The sequence below is a fragment of the Lepidothrix coronata genome, unplaced genomic scaffold, assembly GCF_001604755.1.
Source record: "Lepidothrix coronata isolate B3197 unplaced genomic scaffold, Lepidothrix_coronata-1.0 Scaffold106, whole genome shotgun sequence".
NCBI classification, from domain to species: Eukaryota; Metazoa; Chordata; class Aves; order Passeriformes; family Pipridae; genus Lepidothrix; species Lepidothrix coronata.
In genome coordinates this window covers 2733935-2749903 of record NW_016690286.1, presented here as the reverse complement: position 1 = coordinate 2749903, position 15969 = coordinate 2733935, and the positions used below count along the sequence as shown (strand labels likewise).

Below are 15969 nucleotides of genomic sequence, written 5' to 3'. Positions count from 1 at the left end.
CACAAAAATGAAAGACAACCAAGCTCCTGCCAAATGTTTCCCACTCTAGGATGTTATCACTAAGAGAAGGGGCTTTTCAAGGTTTTTAGTACAGACTGTAAAGTGATACCATGTGCCTGTTTTTTTTCTTTACTGAAAATTATAATAAGCTTGTCTCTTTTTTATCTATTGCCTGATCATTCTTTGTAAGGTTTTCTCTAGATGAACAGTACTTTCAATGCAAACGGACTCACTGCTGCTTTGTTATTTGAGGAAGGAGGACTGTCAACCTCCTTAGCACTGCTATATGCATTGTACCTCTTCCCAGCAATAGGATTTGATCACAGCTGTTGTTTTCTGCTCCACCCTCTTGACAGGAAGACTGTGGACCTCTCTGTTACTGGGTCACAAAATGTTTCTTGTGGTCCTCCAGCTTTTGGTTTATCAGTTGAGTGTTCAGTCATGCTAAAAACTGGAAGGGGGTATGTGGGACCCCCTCAGTCTAGCAGCTTGTGCTAGCAAGTGTTTGGCTACCAGGCAGGGCCTAGGCAAGGCTCTTTCTTAAAGGGGCAAGGAGAGAAGAATTATTAATTATTTAAGATGTGACTGTGAGCTAGGTCAGTCCTGTTAGTTATGATTCTCAACTGCGATTGAAAGTTGAGTGGAAAAGGTGATATGACAGCTGACTAATTACTGTAATAACACTGCCATTACTGCATGTATTTTTCTGCATCACTAGTCACCAAGATTTTTAATATATCTATTAGAACATATACTCAGTAAGTTTTTTTTATAGAAGTGCAATCTATCACAGATCTCCTGGGGGGATGGAAACAGTGTCAAGATTATGCATTTAAAATGAATCATGTCATGTGCAGTATTATAGTCACTTTCTGTGGCAGATGACAGGAAAAGGTGGTATTTTTATATGTCTTCATATTTCAGGATGCCGAATGACCTATTTCTAAATTTATATAAGATTTTTCTAATGTGAGGATTGAATTATCTGCCCCAAGGGTTAGTGAAACAGCAAATATTTGCTTTGCTTCAGGAGAGTCTAACTGGACTTGACATTGAAGGATGTTCTTCTTTGATACCTTTCTTGGGATGTATTCTACTGGATTGTTTCTGGGTTTTGTTTTGTGGCTGTGTTTTGGTTTTGGTTTTTTTTTTGCTTTCTGTGCAATGGAACACACAGGATTTTCTTTCATCAAGTTGATGAACATTACACACGATAAGCAACCTGGTGTTAAATGCAGTATGTTTGTTTTTTGTCTAGCTTTTTCCCTTTTCCTCTCTTTGTCTTTCTTGATTAGACAACTAGGAGAGTTTTGTTTGAATTACATTTTCCTTTTTCAGGTCACTGAAATAGCATGATTAATTGCTACAATAGCCTTCCTAAGGAGGCAGGCTGAATGGAACTGTTTCTTTGCATCTCGGACTACTTCAGAGTAGTATTTGTTTATGGCTGATGAAAGCATCTTCTCAAGAGAGGTTGTGATTTGTGCGAGCACTTATCTGATGGAAGGCAGTTCTGAAATGCTTCCTGTTATTGTTAGTCTTCCTAAGCTGTTTGAACTTTTGCTTTCAAAGATAGATTTAATAACCTAGTTGTTTTAAACTGTTTTATGTTTGTTTCTGCAAGTTTCCTTTTGTAAAGAGAACAGCTAGCAACAGAACAGAATTTGTGTGCTTTGACCTTGAATGGAGCGAATCTTATGGTAATTCAGGAACAGCAAATACTTGCCTTGAAAAGACATCTCCCATGCTTGTACACGGTGTATCTGTAGTCTATAAATAATTCTTTCCTATTTTGAGCCAGATGAGACACCGGGATAGATTAAAGCTGGCAAATTGAAATATAACAGAGAAAGACATGAAAGCAATACTTGGAAAAGACTATTGCTTTGTTTATCCAGGCAGACATGAGTGAATGTAATTTAATAATAGCTAGAGAGCAAAGGTTTCAGCACAAATTCTTTTTTAATTCTGTGAAAGTCACTCAGTGTTGCAACTCTGATTTGGATTGCTCAGTTCTGTGCTTGCTGTACCCACCTGACTCTCATCAGGCTTTCTGCTGTTCCTAGTCTTCTATCCACAAAACCTTAATTGACTGCAGTTATAGAATGAGATGTACGCTTCCAGTTTTGCCGCTCAAAATCTCTACAGTGTTCCTTCACTGCTGAATCAGCTCTGAAGCAGCTGTTAAGACTATTTTTCTTCCAGAACCATAGCAAAAATAATTGCCCAATGTTAATTTTTTTTACTGCAGTTTTACATATTTCTTTTCTGAATTTTGCTTTCTCTTCTTTTGTGAGATGTGGAAAAATCTTGCATTTTTCTGTAAGCTTATTACTTAGAGAGTTGTGAGAGATGAGACGTGATACTGAGACGCTGCTTTGAACCCTTGCAATTTAAAAGGTTTGAGGACAACCCGAGATGGTACTTTAAAATAAAAAAGGCATTACTGTTTTACATAATATCGTATGTTTACATTAGCTTTAATTGATGCAGAATAAGGCTCTCAGTAACAGATGATAAGTAGAGATAAGTGCTGTTTATGGGTTTAGGATGTAGTAGCTGTAAGTAATATTTGATATTCATGTATTCTTACTTCGTTAAAATGCACCTGGTGAGGTCATTTGCAGAAGTACTCGTCCTACTTTTGCAGCTGTTGACTTTATAGCAAAGAATTAGGACAATACTTAGCTGTACTGTGAAAATTACTGTCCTAAATTTATTTAGATTTGCCTCAGTCTCACACCTTTGATTTATCTTTTTGGAGTAGACCAAAGGAAGTGGCTTTGTGCTCAGAGAAATGTGGGAACAAATATAGTTCTGAGGCCATCCTGTGGCATGAAGAGGAGCAAATTGTAAAGAACCTGAAGCACTTGTGTCATGATGACCTCAAAACATCAACTTCAGTTGCAATCTTAGCTTAGTTAGCATAACACTGATTTTATGCCTGCCTTAAAGTTGCAATTGCTCTTGTACCTGGTGGCCTTAAATTCCATAGGTAATGTAAAATATCAGTTGCCCTCAAGAGGCCCAATCACTGCTGCTGGAAGCCAGAATGTGAAACTCAACTTGGGATGCAGGATCAGTATTTTCTCACCTTCCTGGAAGAATAAGTGACTTAATAGTTGAAGAGCAGCCACAGGGGCGTTTTTGTCTTCCTGAAGAGAATTTTAGAAAAGGAGCACAAAGTAGTTGCTGGAGCATGTAGCAGTTTTCACAAAGGAGTTGTGGCCATAATCATTATTCACGTACACTTTCATGTTCAGATCTGGAAGTCTCAAGGTAATAAGTTAAATTACTGGGAAACAGTAATAAAATAAAGCATTGTGGAGAGGGCATATTTCACTCCTGCGTTCTTCAGAGTTAGTAACAAAAGCCTTTCCTTCAGCCCATGCAGATATTAATTTGAAGGAATAAAGGAAAATTTAAAAGCCCAGTTTTGGAAGCAGACTGACAAAATCCTTCAGGTGCTCTCTGCCAAATTTACCCCACCTGTCTCCTACTCCTGGTTTGTTAGGTAGTGAGTCATCTTCAGCTCATTTGAATTCTGGAAAAGTGCCCATCTCGCTCTTTTGATTCCAAAAGGACAAATGACAATGCCTTAGGAGATCTTAAGTACTTTCTTAGGTGGTGTAAGTCTGTGTGTATATAATGTCAATGTTAGCATGTAGAGCAGTGCAGCAAAAGTGGATCCTTTTAGTCATCCAGTTAAAGGTGAAGAACCAACATCGACCCCTGGATGAGACTAGTCAGGACTAACTCTAGTTAGGTGTTATAGGCTTAATGCTTTCGAGCACTGGATGCACTCCTGGAGCATATTTAATCCAAAAGGGATTTGGTTTCCATGTTCCAAGATTGCCCTGCAGTTGAAACCCAAATGGATTGCAGTGGAAGTGTACCCCTCTGCTCTGTCCTAAGATGGTAATGTAGCCAAACCTTAACTTCATTTGGACTCCACACAAAAACATGATGATAGAAATACTCCAATTGTATGGCTTCTCTTTGTGCCAAAGTCCATGAGACCTCTGGTTGTTTTCAGTTACTTGTCAATACACAACTATTGTGCTGTGTGTTCAAACAGACAAAGGGCACTGTATATCTTAAATGTAGTGTGTCCTGGAAGTACCTGCAAGGTACTGATAGCAGTAATTTTCAGTGCATTTTGCTGCAAATTAGAGCCTGTTTCTTGCTATGAACTATGCCAATCATTGCCAAAATTCTAGATAGACACCAATGAAGGCTGTAACAAGGTGCTCATTCTGAATATGGAGCAGTGAAGAGGAGAGGTTATCTGAGCAAACAATGTGTCCCAAAAGTAAAGCACTTGTTGCCTGGTACTTTCGAGGGGGTATCTGAACAATGAGTTTGCGGGAAGAGTGTTTCTGTTCCTGCTGTGAATATTTGACCTTTGCTTGTTAATACAGATGTTACCATTAAACTATTTTGTTAAACGGAGCTTGCAAGTAAGGAAGGAAGTTATCTTTTATACTTATTCCACAGATAAAAAACTGAGATACTTCTAAAACTGTTTAAAAAAAAATGAAGTGAGATAAATCTCAACCTGTTAAAAGTCTGTAATGAAATGCCACACAAATTAATATTCCAGATAGGAAGCGACTATACCTTCTCCGAAATGCACTACTGCTGATCTGTCATAATTTCAGTATAAAGTCCACGTGCTGGGCCCAAATCACGCAGACCTCGCCATCCCATTGCTGTTTTGTTCTGTTTTCTTCGGCCTTGCCTTGTGCTCCTGGCTTTGAAGCTGTCTGATGGTTCCTGGAATATTTGCCAAGCTGACTCACCAGTGGAAGGGCCTCAGGAGAGCTCTCACCTCACTTGGGGAGGCTGAGGCTGCATCATTACTGTTGCTGAGCACAGATTTGCTCTGGTGGTAAGAGAATATTTCTAACTAGGTAAAGTAAATGCCATAGAGACTGTGTTTCAGGTGAAAAGAGGGCATGTTGATGGAAATGTTACAGTAAATTATATTGCAACAAAGGCAGTGTAGATTGGAAAAAGTCTGTGTTCAGAAGTTGGATGCTTCAGACTACAGCAATAGGGAGAGAGGTTTTTTGCTACAGTGTTGTCTTCATCTTAAATATAGCACCTGGTTTTAATTGTGTGTTCTGGGTTTGGTTTTTTGTCTGTGGCTTTTGATCTGATTTTTTTTGGTTGGTTGGTTGTTTTTTTTTTAAAAAGGGAAATGAGTTCTTAAAATACCCAAAGCGTTTTACTAGGGATCTGAAAATGCTACTTCTCTCAGAATAGGTTTTTAAGCCTCTTCAAGAAAAAATGAATGGCAAACTTCAATAAACAGTGATCCTAGTTCAGGACTGTTGTGACAGTGCAAGCAAGAGAATTGTGAAGTAGTACCTCCAGTTTTGGAAATGAAATTTCCCTTTTCTTTGTGGAAACTCCCTTACCTTCCTCACCTTTCTCATTAGTGGCTCTTGGACTCTTTCTAATTGCAAATTCCTTGCCTGAGACAATAAAATTCAAAGTGATATACAATTTGTACAGCTTCTCCACCACCCCAAGTTTTGGAAAGCATCACCCTCTTTTCATATCCTCTGCTTGTTTTTTTTTAAAAAATATGCAGTTACCATGACAACTCTTGCCCACACTGGAAATCTGTTATTGCAAGTTTCTGGCATGGCTTTTCTTTGCATATGCTGCAAGAAGCACTGTTATTAAACAGAGTGTTAATTATTCTTCCAGTCACTGACTGAGACAACTGATGTGATAGTAGTTACAACTTTCTGATTCCAGGTAAAAGTAGTCATGTACAGCTCTATGCAGCTGAATTTTCGTGCTCACTACTTTTAGGTATTCCTCTTTATTTGTATAGAGGGGTTTTTTTCCTTACAACCTGAAGCCATGCTTACTTGTTTAAATTATCAAGAAACTGAGAAAAAGAGCTTTATTTTTGATTATACACAATTTTTTTAATGAGACATTTTATTAGATGTTTTCTTCTCATTAGGAGTCTATTTTGGTCCATTTCATATAGGTATTTATTATTTTCTTTGCTTGTCTTTATTAATCTCTTTTAATTAATTTAAATCTGTTAAAAAATACTTGATACTGTACTTTGTCCTCTGAATAAATCACAGCAATTAAAACATGTTTAGGATCCAAAATTCATGTAGTTCCTGTTTGAGACTTGCAAATATATCTTGAAGTGATTGTTGAATTAATGTCTTATAATGTACAGCAATGTGCTCATCTTGTATTACCAAAGGCTTTATTATGATTCATTCTGCAGGATGACAGTAGGCGACAGCATCTGATAACTTGGCTTTTTGTTTTGCTTTTCCCTTTTAGGATTTTCCATGGAATGCAGATCCTGCCACTGGACTGCATTTGGGTAAAGGATGAGTTCACTGTTTCTCTGAGGAGTCTTCCAACGCATTTTCTAAATTACCTTTTAATGGTGTTCTAAGTGAGCTTATGTGAAACAAATAGTTTTGGATCATGAGTGAAGAAAAAAACTTTGGTGCATCCCAGAAAATGTTATCTCCTTCCAGAAGTACTAGCAGCTGTTCCTCCAAGCAGGGAAGTCGACAGGTAATGCAAGCTTTTTTATCCAAACTGAAAGCATTGCTAAGATTGGCTGTTACTTTTGTTTTTGAATATTGGCAAATCTCTTAAACTCTGCTTTCCTGATGCTTACTTGTTTTATTTCATAACATCTTTACTTTCCTTACTCTCTTCTTTTTTTAAAATTTTTTGTTGGTAACAGCATCTTGCTCTGAGTCAAATGCAGTAAACACACATTACTGAACAGCAGGCATGTGTAAACCTGGAATGCTAGCAGTAAATTTTGATTTCTGTCATGTTGTATGTATGGTGTTTTTATAGTAAAATAGAGCTTCTGTAGTGTCTTGGTCTCAGTGGTTTGATCCTGAAATGCCAAATCTTCCCTGTAAGATACTACTTTTGTGATAGAATATTGTGGAACCGCTCTGTTTATTTCAAGTTTCCAGGAAAAAGGTGTGCATGCATGTGTGAAAGATAATGCATTTTTCAGAAACCTGACATAGGCCTCGTTGAATGCCCATTTGTGCTGGTTGTTGCTGTAGATGTTAGATAGGAAAATAAGTATTCATGTAACATGATGCATCTGGGTGCCTAAGGTAAAGGTTGCTTTGTTTTCCGCAGAGATGAATCTATTCTTTAAACCTCTCCATTTCAAAAGACATGTCTACAGGTGTTTGCACCTGACAGGTGAGGCTGCTTTTGTTTGTGGGCAAGAAGCACTGACCTGCAGCCACACTGAAAATTAAGCTTAAACATGCTCAATCCATGCTTGCAAAATCGTGAGCAATATGCTCAACATAAACTTTTATCTTTGTGAGTGCTGGCTTAGTGGAGCTCTTGAAACTGCCTCAGGCTGAAATTTTAATTGGAATTGAGCATTCCAATCCCCCAAAAGCTTTGGAGACCTCAGCTGTGTTTCGAAACAGCACCTGCTTTTCTGGGACTTTTGGCTCTGTACCTACAGTTGGCAAGGCAGACAAATCTCTGGACAATTTATGCCTTTTAAAGTGCTGTTCTAGTATATTAAACAATGAAATCCCTGCTTTCAGGATTTCTTTTTTTGTTTTCCCACAGCATTATTTTTCACATCCTCTGTATGAGATTACCTTTAAAAAGTGTAATTTAAAAGATTTTGTATTGTCTGTTTCAACAGTTCATGTCTATCAAGTGTTATCATATAGTATTTAAATAATAAGATTTACGTGAGCATGACTAAATCCACTGGTGTGTTACACAGCCGTGTGAACAACCATACTTATGCAGAAGCAATTTCTGCAAGAACCTCTCTTACTGCCGTTTAACGTGATAAAATCTGTTGGCTAGCTTGGGCTTTTGAAACTATTCTTAGTGGGTCCCATTTCTTATCCGTTTTGTTCTCACCTGCTCTGTTTGGAGAAAAGGAAAAATTTAGTAAGTTTTAATGTCATTTTGTCAGTCCCCAATTTTTTAGTCTTTGACCCTTGTGCAAAAAAGCAAGGTGTACCTGAGGAAGGTGAGAGACGCAGCTCGGTGTTTTGTGTGTATTCCTGGAACATCCCTGCTCGTTCATGGGAGTCAGGCAGATGGTAAATGGCCTTATAGACCTCTCAAGTCAAGCTAAATAGAGTTATAAAGTAGATTGTTTCCCAGTGTATAATGAAGGGCAATACAGTTGATATTTGTTTGTGATACTATGGGGTGTTGTGATAAATATCTTTACTTAGGTCAGTGTTTCCTTATTAAACATTTCATGGCCAGTGATTGCATTACCAAGTATAAATAACAATGTACTTTTTCACTGGGGAACCTACACGGGTTGACTGATTGTCCATATTTCTAGACGGTGATGATGATAGAGGCAAACCACAGACCTCGGGGAGTTTGTGTGACTTGTTATATGCTGGGAAGTGACCACTAAGCAGAGCTAAGAGCTCTGCTTGCTTGCTTTTTCTATACAGTCTGAAAATTTACAAACATATTTTCTGGAAATTATGTGCACTTTTTAAGGTTACACTGGTATTTATGATATTTTTTTATTTTTTAAATAGAGATTTCTAATATCTGCAAGGAATACTTTAATAATTTCTCTGTTTCCTTCTTTACCAAGTGCAGTAACTCTCTAGCTTATCCTATAACTTTGTTTGCAACTCTTGAAGTGATGTAGAGATCTTACTTCAAAGTAGTGATATTTAGAATGGGAAAAAAAAATTCTAAATTAGAGTTCATTTCAGCATTGTCAATGTTTATGTGCACGGCTGCGTATTGCTGTTCCTTCTTAAATTCCCTGACGGTTTTGGTGTTTTTCACGTGGCTGTTTTTTCAAACTGAAGTTGTCTTGCAGTTTACACAGCAAACTGTTTTGCTGGGGAAAAGAGATTAAATAAGATAATACTTAAAGAAAAAAAAAGCTTTAAATATCTTTAATAAGATTTAAACATGCGGTGTGTTATGCACTTTGGATATTTACTTGAAAGTAATGTCTATGGGTCATTTTACCTTACTTTTTGAATTTATTTGTTAATTATAATTTGTGATGGTAGCATGTTTCAGTGAATGTTTTATTGGCTATACTCTTCTGTGCTGCTTGTGGGAAGATGGACCTTTAGGCCTAACAGAGGCAGTACTCTGCCAGACATACTGATCTGGACACTGCAGTGCTTTGGTGAGGAACAGATGTCTTCTCCCTGTTCCTGTTCTCTAGAAGGCTCTGGTCTTATAGATTGTACAGATCTTTACCTTGCTAGACAGACCCTCTCTTCAGTGGTGCAAACCATACAGTATAGCATATATTATAAAATCTAATTATTGGTGCAGGTAGTGAGGATGCTGAGATCTTTCTTGTGTCCTGTCCCTATACTCCCCTCTTCCCACAGAGGATTTCTTGTCATGCCAGATTGAGTAGTTTGGTTTATATTGTTAATCGCTTCTTTTCTGTTTCTTGTATTGGCAAACTGGAGCTTTGTAGTCTGTCCCTGCTAATACCCACCAACACAGGGCTGACAAGACTGGGAATGAGTGATGCCAATGCCTGAGGGTTATTTAATTTGCCCTTTCCATCTGTATATTAGTTTAAATGACAGTACTTTAAGTGTTCTGTTAAGAAAACAGCAACAATCTCAAGTTCTATAAAAATTGTTAAAAATCCTCTAATCAAAAAAGGACCACATATGCAATAACTTCCAGCAGGTTTTTGTTTGTCTGTTTGTTTGGATTTGGTTTTGTTGGGTTTTTTTTTGTTTCAAAATGCTGGTGGAGTAGTAGAATGTAACATGGTTACTGATACTTTTTTATTAATAGTATCATGAAAGTTTAAATGATGTTGCTGTGTGCTGTGCAGGTTAGAGTGACATGCTATGATTTTGATATTCTTTCCTTCATCTTCCTTCTCCTTCTTCATGGAGGGCTAATTATTTCTCCTTCAGACACCTGTGTCTCTCTCAGGCACCTTCAGAAGTAGGCTTGTGGCTTGCAGGTTAGCAACAGATCTGTCTGACAGGTGTTTTTCTCTGTGCTGCTGCTCTGACAGCAGTTCTTTGAATCTGATTAAGTAGAAAGAAATTCTTAAAAGTGTAGGGGGGAGGAAAGTTGGGATGGGGGGAGGTTTGCCCAGAAAACAGCAGGATCCGAGTTTTGAGTCTCTCTGATTTCCTATGCACAGACTCTTGCTGGTGTACACTAGGACCAAGTGACCTGAGATCGGGATATGGAACCACAGTAGTGCAAGGTTGCTGAGTCAGCCAAAATTTAGTTGGTGTGCTGCTGATGTGGACCATGAGGCCTGTGATGCAGAAAATGGGCCACTGTGCTAGAAAGGAGTTGACTTAAGCAGGGCTGCAAGACTTGGAGGGATCTACTTCTTTTGCTGCATTTGGTGTCCGTTTCAGGCCATATGTAACACACTTGCAGTGTGAACTGAACAGGTGAAAAAGTAATCCTCTTCCACTGAGTTCACCTTCATCTTGAAGCCTCATGGCAAGTTGGAGCTACTGCCACTTCCCACCTCTTTGCTTTTCTCTGCCTCTCTCCTTCAATTATGGAAAGGGATCTCTTTCCCAAGATGTGGAAGAGACAAACAAACTGTGTTTTGTGAGGAAGGAAAACTGATGTTGATGTTATTCAAATTTAAGTTGACCTGTGATCAAAAGAAGATATATTTTGGTAGTTATTTTTAAATCTAATATGTTAACTAACTTTTAAAATAGGTCCACTAGGGAAAAGCTTTATGACAGGAGAACCACTTAAAAAAAACTCATGTTCTGTAAAATAAAATTAAATCATTTCTGCCAATTTTATGAACCATAACAAATGCTTTAGTTGCAGCTGATGCCAACCCTTATCCTCCACAAAGCAGTTTTCTATTTTTGGCACTTTAAAATATTTGGTACAACTGACTGCATTTTGCACTGGAAGAAAGTCTGTCACTATCATCTGTTTCGTTCAGGGAGCTAAAACTGCAAGCATCAGTCTGAGAGCCATTCAGAATCATTACTTCGTACTTTCTCCTGAAATAATTTGCCTTGAGGAACAGTGTGGTGCAGAATATTGCAGAAAATGAGGAGGTTTTATCTCATTGAACAAAGAAAATTACTACATTTACATAATGATGGGCTTAACTCTGAAGACCAAAGTGTATGGGTTTTTTCCCTCATCCACAGAGCAGGTATAGGCCAAGTAGCATCTACAGGGTGGTTTTTCAGTGCTGATCTGAAATGAGCACCTCTGGACCTTAGAGAAGTAAAGATTTTATTCCTCCCTTAGCCCCGAGTGAAATGTCTTCCTGGGCAGGAAATGCAATGTTGATCATTTTGTGCAGATTTTGGCCCATAATGATGCAAAGTATCTTTTGTAGTGTCATAATTTTAAGACACAACCAATCTGGACATCAGACTGATGCTAGAATTGTTAATGCCATTCGTCTGGGAGTTGGGGGCGGGGAGGGAAGATGAGGGAGTGTCATTGTTTGGGGTTTTTTTAAGTTAGTGCTGTGGTTTGGGCTATCTCTTTCAGTTCCCTATTGTGGGATAAGAATCAGCAAAAGGCAGCATAACCTGAATTCTTTCAGGAAATCCTGTATCTCCAGTTTGCTCCTCTGCTATTTCAGATGGATGAGTACAGATGATAATCAACCAACTTGATTCATTTGCCTTCATTTTAGAGAGTAAGCATTTTTCTTTCACTTCTGCAGCTGCTCCCAGCAATAGCCAGCTGACACTCTTTCCTCATTCAGTAAGGTGTTAGATCTCTTGCAAATCAAAGTCCCGATCAAGATGTATAGGGTCAAGAGCAAATGGATCCAAAACCAGTCACAGCAGCAGTGTTTTGGAAAATATGAGAGTTTGGCTGTTCGGGTGGGATAGGTTTTATTCTTCTGGAAGGATGTATATGGAAGAGGACCAGATGCTGATAATGCATCATTACACTTTGCATGTATCCAGCGGGTCCCCAAATTGTTAATTCTGTAAGCTTTTAAGAGGATCAATTTCTAATGCAACTAAGCTACCTTTGAAGTGTGGGGTTCCCAGGGCAGAAAGGTGAGCTGGAAGCTTGTCTTCACCACCTGAGATTTGGCAGATCGTTGAGCCTGCTTGATGGGAATCAGTGCTCTCACTTCTGTTTTTCTTCGCATTTTCACACTTTTTAATTGTGAAGGCACATTCTAGGCCACCTCATTGACCTGAAGAGCACTGGTAAGTGTGGCTTTCCTGCAGGAATGTGAGACACCTTGTGTCTGAACTGCAGGAGAGATCCAGACAAAATTGGAGTTGTAATGCAGGCCATAATGTGTTCTGTATTTTAAAGTTTGATCAAAACTGTTAACACCGTGTATATTCCAGGTGGGTGTAATTGGCTGAGCTGTTTCTCAGCTGCTTCCTTTTCCACCTCATACACTCAAATATAGTATGGGTCTGTCTGACTTCTAACTTTCTAAGGTTATCTAAAGATGAGGCTCCACAAAGATCTCATTGCAACCTTTTTGAGTACTTAGAGGAAGCTTACCAAAAAGATGGAGAACAAATTTTTCTGTGGGCACATACTGATAAGACAAAGGGGAATGGTTTTAAACTAAGAGAGTGGAGATTTAGATTAGATGTTAGGAGGACATTCTTTACGGTGAAGGTTGTGAGGAACTGGAACAGGTTGCCTAGAGAAGTTGTGGATGCCCCTATCCCTGGAAGTGTTCAAGTCTGGGCTGCGTGGGGCTATGAGCAGCCTGGTCTAGTGAAAGGTGTCCCTGTTCATGGCAGAGGGACTGGAACTAGATGATTTTTAAGGTCCCTTCCAACCCACAATATTCTATGATTCTGTGAATCTGGATTACTATGTTTTCTTTGACTGTGCTCAAATTTCTGCTTGCCTCCTGCAAGCAGACTGATCTGTCAATGATATACTATTATTATACTTAACCGAAGTCTGTGGGAACTTGATCCCAAAGTTGGAGAAGTTGTTTCGTTAGCTACAACACTAGAATGTTGAAAAGGATCTACTGTTTGCTAGTCTTAACTACTACCAGATTAATTCTCCGTGGAAAATTTAGGTGTTTGGGTACTGCAGTTTAATATATTTTGGCAAGACAAAGGAAAGAGCTTGCTTGGTAATTGGGCAAAACAGCTTTTAAGCTCTTTGGAGAAGAAAGAAACAAAACCATCAACACAACATTTTTCTTAATCTCCCAGGTGCTCCTGTTAGTTCTTAGTTAGAATTATCTCATTAGTTCCATCAGGTTTCTTATGTTTTAAAATGTTTGCCTTTATTCAAATCCCCAATTTGAAATCAGCTAATATCAAGATTATTTTTTATATTGGCTTATTTAGTAGATCATATTTTCTGAGGACATGAGATTTTATCCACATGTGGGCATTTAAGCAGCAGCAATTTCAGGTGTTACTTAGTGTAAATTGTAGCATTACATTATATTTGATGATATATAAAGAGTCTGCTCTCTGTCATCATAACAGTCCCAGTCCTTGTGATTATATAAGGGTTAATAAATAATCTTTACAGGAAAGAGAAATCCAAGGCCATTCAGGAAAAATTTAAGTGCCTATATTTAAATTTAAGGCAAAAGAGGTGGTGGAACATAATTTCTCTTTGGCTTCCAAAATTGTAGACGGGAATGTTCTGTCAAAAAAAAAAAAAGGTGGTGGTGGAAAGGTCCTTAATTGTGGAGGCTTAGATCTGTCTTTGCACTTGAGGAGCTGTCAAACAGCAGCTAGCAAGCTGTAGCTAGCTGTCCTTGCATGGGCACGGACTTGCTCTCTGCTTCATCACCCTGTGAAAGACCAGTGCTGATGGGCTCGACCAGCAGATTTTGCTGCTGGTGTTGGACTGATGTGCTGGAGACAGCCCAGGAGGCCTCCTGTCTTTCTGCAGCCCTCTGACTCATGATATCCATGAGTAACTTTTCTACTCCCTGATCTGATCCATAGTAATTTACCCCAGAGCAGGAAAGGGTTCATGATTATTGAGAATTCTAAGTGAGTCCCAAAGTAGTACAAATAAAAAAAAAAAAAAAGAATATGGAGTGTAACTTCTGGTTTTCAATAGAAAAAAATATTTTCATGATTGTTGGTTAGAAATAACGGTATCTAAGGAGCTGTCAAAACGTCTCTTAAACTGGTGGAGGGAGTAAAGAAGTTATTTGTTACAAAAGTGACAGGGATAAACTGACAAATCCCTACTGATCTGTAGGGACAAAAAATGTGTGCGCTGATAAAAATTTTTGTTAGAACAATTGCACTCTTGATTTGCATTCAGGTAGCATGACATCGTTGAGTGATCTGTGAGATGTTGAATGACAGGAGCTGCTCAGCCCCACATTTCTACTACTTGCGGCTTGTTGTGTAGTGAATGTTGAGAGACTGAACTCAAAACAGGAAAGCAGAGCAGGTTTCAAGTTTGTTCCATTAAGTGCAGCACAAGGAAAATAATAAAGAAGTAGTGGATTGCCAACAGTAACATGATGAAAGTAAAGAATGTCTTTTTGAAGATGGTTTCTTTTAATGCCGTGTTTCACAAGTAATGAGTATAAAACCTGATGTAATTTTTTCTCTGAGTTTAAAGAAGTGAATGTTAAGGATTCTGGAGATAGATAAATGAGGAAAAATTAGCACTCTTGCTGATTTTTGTTTCGTTTTGTTTCATTTTAAGTTTAAGATTTTTTTTTAGCCAGTCAAGTTCTTTTTGGGAATACTTGCCTATGTATCTTACAGGGAGGACTATGAGTACTCACCTACCTGCTATAGTTCTGTTTTCCCTAAAGTATTTCATACTAGTCCTTTTTTTGTCATTACCATCTGTGTTAAAGTATTGTTTGTCTCTTTCAAATATAAGGGGATGGTACTAGCACATACCATTTCCTGTCAGTTGTTATCGTTCTACGTCTGCCAAACCCTGTGGTAGCTGGCAATAGTTAATTAATGAGATCTCTGATCAGAAACATTGAAACTCATGTTATCTTGTCATTTGCAGTTGTTCCATATAAAAACTGTAAAAATATTATGACATTTAGTCTCTTCTCTGTTATGTTGCTGCAGGGTCTTTCATTTAAGAGTTCCTGATGACAAAAAAGAGATTCTCTTTTAAATACAGTTACATCTTACGAAAGGTCGTTTTTATTTTTCTTGCATGTTCCCTTTATGTCATGTTCCTTGTAGTACTCAAGTTACTTCCTTGGCTTTTTAATTTATATTTTATTTTATTATTTTTACTTTAGGGAGACTGCAATTTACACCAGGCAAAAAACTTTGACTTACTGAATATGGGCAAAAGAGTTTTATGGAAAAGTTCTTCATTTTCAGTGTCTTTTCTTTTTAGCTTCATAACTTATAAAAACATATCATTTTAACATAAGACTGTTTCTGCCTGTGATAGCAGAAAAATTTTTATGCTAATTTGTGATTACGCTGTGGTTATGTACTGCGTGTGTGTATGTACACGAAAATATACATATAACATTCTGGTAAGCACATAGATACAATGAAGGATGTTGTCATAAAAATTATGTTTTGTTGAGTTGGTATTGTTTCTATGAAGATAAAAAGTAATCTTATCTCTTGGAAGATATTTAAATGTGCAAAGATGGATCTTTGGTTAGATTTCAACAACAATTGGGTTTTGTTTTTTTTCTTATAGCCTTCTTCTTCTTGAATCTCTCTTAACAATTCAGTTCTTTGGAAGAAATAAGATCTACATTTGGATTTTCTGTTTAAGCAGGACAGCTGGGAAATTGTAGAAGGACTCCGGGGAGCAATGAATTGTACCCAGGAGCCGCAGAAGCAGGAGGGCTGCTTGCTGAAAAAGAGAAAATGGCCTTTGAAAGGCTGGCACAAGGTAGGAAAGAAATGTGTATCTGAAAGCTTAATGCCACCTACTTGGTTTGGTTTTGTGGCAAAAAAGGTTACTTAAAAGCAGAGAAAGTGTTCTCCAAAGGGAAGGGAGGAGGGTGTGTTT

General features: G+C 38.1%; 1 protein-coding gene across 1 annotated transcript in view; it reads left to right on the top strand.

Annotated features, from left to right (window-relative positions):
• The window catches only part of OSBPL3 (oxysterol binding protein like 3), a 79792-nt gene that overhangs the window by 28050 nt on the left and 35773 nt on the right, over positions 1–15969 (top strand). Inside the window, exons 3-4 of the mRNA XM_017823906.1 lie at positions 6325–6567; positions 15733–15862. Of these exons, the coding sequence (XP_017679395.1) occupies positions 6475–6567; positions 15733–15862 (223 nt within the window). The 5' untranslated portion in view covers positions 6325–6474. The remainder of the gene's footprint in view (positions 1–6324; positions 6568–15732; positions 15863–15969) is intronic.